The sequence below is a fragment of the Populus alba genome, chromosome 17, assembly GCF_005239225.2.
Source record: "Populus alba chromosome 17, ASM523922v2, whole genome shotgun sequence".
NCBI lineage: Eukaryota > Viridiplantae > Streptophyta > Magnoliopsida > Malpighiales > Salicaceae > Populus > Populus alba.
In genome coordinates, this window is record NC_133300.1 from 7754323 (window position 1) to 7763609 (window position 9287).

The 9287-nt window shown below is 34.6% G+C and overlaps 1 protein-coding gene across 4 annotated transcripts; it reads right to left on the minus strand.

Moving 5' to 3' along the window:
* Window positions 1-1890: 1890 nt before the first annotated feature.
* On the minus strand, window positions 1891-8845 carry LOC118048693 (probable methionine--tRNA ligase). 4 transcript variants are annotated; one of them, XM_073405943.1, is made up of 18 exons: window positions 8610-8845; window positions 8385-8529; window positions 8135-8288; window positions 7836-7991; window positions 7089-7319; window positions 6751-6894; window positions 6269-6359; window positions 5997-6103; window positions 5786-5900; window positions 5031-5149; window positions 4888-4953; window positions 4647-4775; window positions 4396-4536; window positions 4092-4212; window positions 3651-3886; window positions 3442-3543; window positions 2995-3229; window positions 1891-2453 (listed from the first exon to the last, which is right to left on the minus strand). In XM_073405943.1, the coding sequence occupies exons 1-17, from the start codon at window positions 8725-8727 to the stop codon at window positions 2999-3001; spliced, it is 2406 nt and encodes an 801-aa protein (XP_073262044.1). In that variant the 5' UTR covers window positions 8728-8845; the 3' UTR covers window positions 1891-2453; window positions 2995-2998. The 4 variants fall into 4 exon arrangements, with proteins under 4 accessions (XP_073262044.1, XP_073262043.1, XP_073262042.1 ...); XM_073405942.1 differs by lacking the exon at window positions 1891-2453 and adding an exon at window positions 2506-2802; XM_073405941.1 differs by lacking the exon at window positions 1891-2453 and adding an exon at window positions 2506-2802 and having other exon boundaries at window positions 2991-3229.
* Between the last annotated feature and the right edge of the window lie 442 nt (window positions 8846-9287).

Consider the following 9287-nt stretch of genomic DNA (forward strand, 5'->3'; position numbering starts at 1 on the left):
TTAAGCTAATTGGGCTTTGTCATGAAACATTAATTAAGAATGACAAGGATACTTTTCATCATTGTGGCATGAAAAACCATTATAAAAGGAACTACAAATATTATCTTATAACCATGAAGGCTAGGAAGCTTGTTGAAGCTTTTACTTCATGTATATTTATTTATTAAATAAAGCTAAAATAGACCTATATGTAAACAATGAAGTAAGGATTGTTGCACTAATTTTACTAAATATGCCAATATTAAAACTTGATAATTATTATTTTATTATAGAACTTTCTAAAAATATCGTATCCATTTTTGAATAGATTTAAATTTATTATTAAGGAAAAATATTATTCCTTATATAATAATAATATTTATTATGGATCTAATACCTATACATATGGTTTGTATATACCTAATCTAGGAATACTCAAGTTCAATATAAATAGCAAGAAGAATATATTGAATAATCAATATCTATTTCATTTATGGTATTGTAAACTAAATCATATCAATTAAATAAGAACCACTAAATTACATAAATTATGATATTTGACTCTTTTGATTATGAATCATATAAACCTTATAACACTTGTTTGTTGGGTAAGATGACCAGAACACCCTTCACTAAAAGAATAAAAGATCTAATGGATTGTTAGATCTAATATATATAAATGTACGTGAACCAATAACTATCCGTGCCATGAATGAATATACATGTTTCATCATTGATGATCATAGTGCGTGTGGTCATGTGTATTTAATAGAAGTTTAAATTATTGAAAAGATTCAAATAGTTAAAAAATAAAGTTAAAATACAAAATGGAAAGATTTTAAGATACTTCAATTGAATTGATATGGTGAATACCTCAACCAATACTTTCAAGATTATATAAAAAGAATATGATTCTCTCACTATTAACACCTCTTGAAATATCACAATATAATAGAGTTTTTGAAAGGAGAAATTGCATAATATTAGATATGGTGCAGCTCATGATGAGCTATATAGACCTTTTGTTTTATTTTTTGGGTTATATCCTACAAATTATTACTTACCTTTTAAAAATGATTCCATCAAAAGCTATTGATAATACTTTATAAGACATATGAAATGATAACATATCAATCTTATCATATTTAAAGATTTGAGATGTGACGCTCATGTTAAACAATTATATCTGAAAAGTTAGGAGCTAAGTCATATAAAAATAAGTTTGTGTGATATTTACAAAACTTTATTGGATATTATTTATATTATCCGATTGAGAAAAAATATTTGTCTCAAAATATGCTACCGTATTACAATAAATTATGGTTTAATGAGAAATTAATATCAAATAACTTTAAATTGATGTGTTTTTGTAAAATCCAAAACTCTCTATTCCATATATAAAAAAAGATTTTTTTGTAGTTTATACAGTTTTCTTTGACAAGAACAACCACATCATTATATTGCTTCAATCCATTGTAGCTTATGTCTTGATGAACAAATAATAAAAAAAAACAAACAATAAAACATTGATCTTGTACTGTATAATATAATTAGTATGAGTTTAACCCATATGCGAAAGCTTCGCGTAAGCCACATGTTTTTTTACTAAGAAACTTATCTTGGATTTAAATTTGGATTTATTATAAAACATTTCTTTAGTCTATATAAAAAATATTTTTTATCCATCTATTTATTTATATTAAGACCATAATAAAAAGTTTGGATAGTTTGCCTTTTTCATCCTGTTTTTTCAAATGGAGAACACCTAGTTTTTAATACAAAATTGTTGGGTATATTTTTTTTTACAATGAGTAATTAAAGCAAAGCAGCTGCTTGATCAATTTTGGTTCCAAAAATTAATATAAACAAGGGTTGAAGGGGAAATGTTTTATACCATTTTTTGATCAGCTCTTTTGCCTTCTCTATAGTTTTCTTAGTTTGTTTTGCCTCTTGTCTTCTTACCTTTTTGCTCTCTTTTTTCCCTCTATTCTAGAGCTCAGGTTCTATTTCAGGGACACAAAGATGCATGTTTTGTTTTGTAAGCTTGCATGCCATGATATGTTCAATTATCACATGCTTAATCTAAACAGCTGCAAGTATGAAAGAATGCAGATTTTATATCTGCCTTTGGATAAAATCGTATTGCAGAATGTGTGGGTTCTATGTTTTTTAACTTGGATCTGTTTGATCATTGTTCGAGATTTTGGAATGAGGTCGAATAAGTTTTTTCTGCATCTAACAAGCCTTCCGGGTAAAAGAGCTTAGTTGGGAGTAGCCATGGAAGCTTCGATTCTTCAGTAGGCAGCACCTCTGGCTGGTTCTCCACTTCTCCGGCTGATCGTTCCTCCACTTACAGCTAATGTTTCTCGCTCGCAAGAATGCTGTACAGTTCTGGAAGAGGAGCTCAGGGAGATGGTGAGAGGAAAGAATGCTCTTAAGCATGATCTCGATCAATTAAGCATCAGCAGGGACACCTAACAGATGCATGTTTGTTAATAATGCATGTTTTTTACCAATCAGAAATCATTATAGACAAGACAAGGATGTCATTATCGTCAGAGTATACCAAACATAAAACATGACAGTTATTTGTCATGTCCCATCTAAATCCAAACACTACCTTGTGCTTATAATTAATGTTTGAATCTATTTATTAGCTATCAAATCTGCTCTTGTAACTGATACTGTCTAATGTTGTCATCAAGAACCCGATGGGTGCCCGCCTGGGTACTTCAGTTTCTGAGCACCCCATGATTCCCATCCGGTCACCTGATCTCCAATTATTTTGTTTTTCTAGTTCAATAACCAATAGGTAGCATTAAACTGCCAAACAAAATAAAGTATCAAATAAACAAAAACATGAAATACCTTACATACTCCGACAGCATTTTTTCGCAGTTCATTATGAAGCTAAGTCATTTTTATACCCAATGTGGGTGTCACAATAAACAATAACAGAAGCAATGAGTCAAAACTGGAACCTTATGATTTTTCTACTGTCAAAAACTGACCTGCCTGTCTACCTAATGGAACCACAACTAATGGACGCGACCTTGCACACACCAGCAGATGTGGTTAATGGAATATCTTTGTAGCAGGCTACCAGGTCACTGTTAGTTTGCAGATCCACCTGTAGTGTCTCCCAGACCTTCTTCTTAGGGTTTAGGACATCATCAGGTTCACCTTCAAACCCTTGAAATGTAACTCTCTCTCCAACAACAGCGGAGGGGGGTGGATCAACCAATTCAACCTACCATACCACCAGCATAGGTAAAATTAGACCAGCAATTAAAAAAACATTTCTGCAATTAGAAGCAAGGGCTGCTTTTTTGTCATAGGTGCCATAGCTCATATTACATATCCATTAGTAAGGTTGGATGACTTCACACTTGGAAATATGACCTCAGACAAATGTACAAAAGATGCAAAGACAAATGAAAAGGTAGAGATCAGTTTACTTACCTTTGTGTGGTCACTATTGGAAGCAGCAAGAACCATAGCCTGCGACTTAATGCCCCTCATGGATGCTGGCTTTAGGTTGCAAAGGACGCAGACCTTACGATCCTGCCAAATGATCAGCGTTATGAGCAGCCTAGCAGACTGGGTGGCGTAAACTAAAAACATAAAAGGTGCATCAAATTATTAGGATCTTCGGTAGCAGAGACATATACCTGCATCTCCTCAAGAGGTATATATTTGACAAGTCCACTAACAACCGTTCTACAATCTCCTTCACCCAAATCGATTTCTTCCACATACAACGAATCAGCATCAGGATGCTTCTGAACTTTCTTAATTAAGCCAACACGGATATCAAGTCTTGTGATGGAGATTTCTCGTTCAACACTGCCCTTTGATTTGGCTTCAGAAGCAGGTTTTTTGGCCTGTTGCTTCTTCCCGCCACCAACTGTTACATCAATTTAGGTAAAAAATAAGGAAACAAACTTTCCAACAATTATTCTTAATGGATGCCACTTGTGAGAGATTGCAGGCAGGTGCAAACAATCAAGTTATTAAGAATTTTATTTTTTTTACCACCATATATGACTTGGTTCAAATTACCAACCATCAGAACTAATCAGGTGAGCACAAGGCTGCAAGCAAAATACAACCTGAAGCTTTTTTCTTCAGTTGCTCGGCAAGCTTGGCTGCCTTTTCAGCTTCATCCCGCTCAAGTCTATCAGCCTGACTTCCAGCAAATCTCCTCCTGTAGTCCTCCACTTCTTCATCTTTCTGTACGGAAATGAAATTACTTAAATTAGTAGCAAGCACAAAAAAAAGTTAGCATCATGCTTCATCTTTCACCCCTATTCCCATCAACATCAAAGCACAAGCAACCACATGCAAACCCCTGCAAAATCAAAACCACACTCAGACATGAACACAGGTAACTATAGGTGGCATAACATATTATACCAGTTCCTTGAACAAGGGCTCTGGAGTCCCAATCTTGTGCCCAGCAGGTAGGATATCCCAAGGTCTTTTTGCCCTATCCATATCGCCTTTCTCATCACAAAGTGAAGCTTGTTCAAGAGGCAAATTAAGCTGCTTGAAGACCTTATATCCAATTTAAAAAATAAAGGAAAAAAAAAACATCTCAGCACATGAAAACAATGAAAGAAATTCACATGAGTGCTGCTAAAAAACAAATAAGGTAGCCAAGTCACCTCAACAGAGAAAGATGGTATGAAAGGTTCCAATAAACATGCAAGAAGATATACTAGACCCAATGAAGTCTTTATAACTATGGAACAAGAAGGTTGGTCTTCCTTGTAAAGCTTCCAAAATTGGCTTTCCTACAAGGACGTAGAATAGAAATCAATTCATGGCCATCTCCAAACAGCAGAGACATAATAAAACACACCTAAAGCTTTTGAATCCAAAATATCATAAGCATTCCAGGCTTACTTGCAAATAGGCATTCCCCTCACTAGAAATGCTCATTGCAGTTTTCAATCCTTGCTTTAACTTAACCTATAAATTTCAAACATGGATGTCAGAATGGTGCTAGTCACATGTAACTATCCTGTGAAACAATCATTGGCCGATACCTTCTCCATGGCTTCCAGGTACTGCTCTACATATTTACCAACTTCTCCAGCCAATTTCTTTGTCAAGGGATGGGAGTCGGCACCTGGAGCATCTGGAATGATAGAACCATATCCCAAACCTGTAGATCAAAATAGCCTGTCACTATGATCTCAGGATACCATGCCAGAGACTTGTTACACCAGAAAAATGAATCAAATGTGAATGGCGGGTAGTAAAATACAAAAACCACTACAAGAATTTATGATCCCTCAAGAGCCTAGAGGATCTGTTTAGGACTAACTTGTGTTCCCAATCCTATTTTGGCTTGCATGCTTCTAGAAAAACTGAGTCCAGAAGGGTATTAAGCATCTTAGATGGAGAAATGGCCCTCACACAAATTCCATAAACTATCCTGCTCTTTTTTTTTTTTTCAAAGACTTTCAAAAGAAAATGAAGGAAAAACACACAACTTCTCGATGGTGGTCCAAGTATATCAATTATCATGAGGAGATGGTTCTTTAAGAGAGAAAAAGGCCAATTCTTAAAGGTATGACAAAGGGATGGAAAAGCTTTCAAAACTCAAATGATAAGATGTACCAATATTGATAATTAAAATCACACAAATAAATAATCCTCCTAGTGGCAAAAGAATTCTACAATTCATCTCTTCCACCAACATAAAATTGTCACTCTGATGCATTCATCAAGACTTAAATTTAACTGAACAACAAAGTAGTAAGAAACCTACATATGGAATTTCACAAAGCTGATCTACCTGGAGGTTTAGCAAGAAAGCTCAGAACTCGATTAATAAAGTTGCCCAAATTATTCAGCAGCTCGCTGTTAAGTTTTGCTTGCAAATCAGACCATGTAAATAGTGTGTCAGACACCTAATTAAGACAAACACATCAAAATTAGCATTTTATTATTGCATGATGAAATATTCAACTGAAGAATGAAAGCATTGTTGGCAACATGAGGATTACCTCAGGCCTATTGGTTAGCAGATAATATCTCCAAACTTCTACAGGAATATTTGTATCCTTAGCATCATTTCCAAACACTCCTACACCCTTACTCTTGGAAAACTTCCCTGCATTACCCAACTAAATTAACTTAGAAAACTCAAGATGGTCAAAAGCAAAAGGCAGCATCTTAGTAAAGGATGATTATCCTATGAGTTTTCATTTGAATGCATGAAAATTCACCAAGTATTGCATATTGGCTAAATTATGTCAATGAAACATGGTTGACAAACCTGCTTCATAATTTAAGTATTCAGTTACACTTATAGTCTTCATCATGGTCCAATTTTCACCAGTTCCAATAAGTGTTGATGGAAACATCACCTGAAATAAGAAATGCATAGGCATTTGAAGAAGTGAAACTTTACAGCATTACTGCAAGGAAACCATGCATATGAGAGCAATTTTCTTGCTCAACATAAAAGTACAATTACGAACCAAAAAGAAACATTGAAGTACAGAAATAAATGGAAAGTTCTGAGATTGCAGATGTGCCCATCAGATATCAAGTAAACCCAAACAAAAAAGAGAGAAAATATAACCAATCACATCAAATGAACCCAAAATCACCAAGACATAGGAAGTTTCTAATAAAAAAGTAAATCTCATTACACAAATTTTACAAATGAAAAATCACACGAGATTAGAACGCAAATTTAAAAATAATAATAACTTCCATCTGCAGATCAATAATTCTGAAGGATAGTACACTTACAGTGTGGAATGGTACATTGTCTTTTCCCATAAACTGATACAGCTCCACATTATCAGGATTCTTCCACCACTTCTCCCAATCAGGAGTGTAGCAAGAAGTAATGGATACATATCCAATAGGAGCATCAAACCAAACATAAAACACCTACCAATAACACAATATGAAGTTACATCATAAAAATCTACACCATGTTTATGTGCATATTAGTCATGACAAAAAGAAGAAAGAAATGCCAGCAACAGAAATTTCAGCATGGTTTGAAAAAAAAATAAAAACCACATCTTTGACAGAATTTGAATGGGATAAAATGGAAAGTGATACTAAGCAAGATTTCTAACCTTGTCCTTAAATTCATCAAGTGGAACTGGAACACCCCACTTCAGATCCCTAGTAATGCATCGTGGTTTTAGTCCTTCTTTAAGCCATGCATTCGTTGTTTGAATGGCATTTTGGCTCCAAGATCCAGCTACTGACATACTCTCGATATAGCTTACTAATTTATCCTTCAGCTGAGGAAGCTCAAGAAACAAGTGGTTCGTATCACGGATTCTTGGTGTATTCTTACATTGCTGTTCACATATCAGATCAAAATATATTTATAAATACCACATGAAATCACCAGAGTCTAGCAATATTATTGCTACATGTGTGGAAGAGGCACAAACTTTTGTGATCCCTTATTTGCTACTTCTTATTTAGGAATTCACTCAGGGGGGAAATGGTGGTAACTAGTGAGGGTTGTGTAACATGTTCAACTGTGAAGGAGGCACTGGAGTATTAACCAACTCCACATTTCAGCCTAGAAAATTCCTTCATTGAATACCAGAGTCGACTCAGATGTAAGATTACTGAGCAGCAGTTATGTTATCCCAATATCAGAAGGTCCTTGTCCTTTTTCCAATACCAAAAGGATACGGCGTGATATGGCCTTTTAGATATTTGCCCTAACACTACGTTATGCAATGCATTTCAGCCCAAGATATCCAAAAACTAACAGAAAGTAACATATAGATAGAATTCTATACAATGGTTTTGCTAAAAACACAGGAAAGAAAGAAAAGCAAGAGAAAGAACCAATCTCTCACCTTGCACCTGGGATTTATTAACTCGGTTGGATTCAAAAGCTTTCCACAATTTTCACACTGATCTCCTCGTGCAGAGTCATAATTACATCCTTCTGTAGGACAAGTACCTTCCACAAGCCGATCAGCCAAGAATCTTTCACATTTATCACAGTACAGCTGTATAAAGATAATAGTTACAACATTAATCAATTTAACCACCCAAATAACAAAACATAGCTCAAATTTAGACATGGTACCATCGCACAAAATAACACAAACGAACATACAAGTGAAATAAGCCGTCACTCATAAGACCATACCTGTTTCATTGTATTCTCTGAAAGCCAGTTATTATCTAACAATTTCTTAAAAATTGCTTGACAAACTTCAGTTTGCTGCGGACTCGACGTCCGCCCAAATTCATCAAAACTTATATTAAACCATTTATAAACCTCCCTATGAATCGCGTGATACCTAGAAATCCACGACCAAATTGAAACTCACTATAATAATAATAATAAAAAAAAAAACTCAGCTAATACATAAAAAAATAAAAAAGAAGAAAATTACTTGTCACAAATTTGTTTAGGGGTAGAATTCTCCTCCATGGCTTTAGTCTCAGTCGCAGTTCCGTACTCGTCAGTTCCACAAATATAAATCGCATTATATCCTCGGAGACGACAGTATCTAGCAAACACGTCAGCACTCAGCACGCCTAACAGCCAAAGCGGAACCGGAATCAGAAAAACCAAATGAGTTCCTTAATCAAACAGCACAAAATCCAAAATTACTTACAGCCGATAATGTTGCCGAGATGAGGGACGTTATTGACATAAGGCAAAGCACTGGTTATCATTATGTTTCGCTTTCCCGGGATCGGTAGCTTCGGGACCGGCCGATCGAGATCTCCCATGATTGTGATAGCTTAGCTGCTGGCTAGGGTTTTAGTTCTGTGTTAGCGATTTGGGGTTTCTAAAAGAAGAGAGGAGTCGAAATCAACGAGTGGCTACAAAAGTAAGCAAGCATGGGTAGGGTAATGCAGAAATGAGTGGGGTTCCAGTAATTTAGCATTTTACCCTCGGTTTTTCCTTGAAAATTACGAGAAGCTGCTACGCGCATGTTTTGATAGGTCAATAACAAAACTTTAACCACGAAAATGATTTGGAAAATAGTTTTCTTGTTTTCATCCCTTCTTTTCTTATTTACTGATGAGTGATTATTTTTAATTTGGTTTAATTTTTATTAAAATAATAATTAAATTAATATTGTCTTATAAAAAAAATCAAAATCAGTTTCAATTAATCAGATTTAATTTTATTTTTTAGAATAAAAATCAGTTCAAACTGATTTGGCTCGGTTTTTTCTAGTTTGAATTGGTTTTTTTCATTTTTTTTTGTTTGATTTTGGTTCGGTTCGATTTTTTTTTAATTTCAGGCTTATAAAACTAAAATCAAACCGAACCAGTTGGTTTTT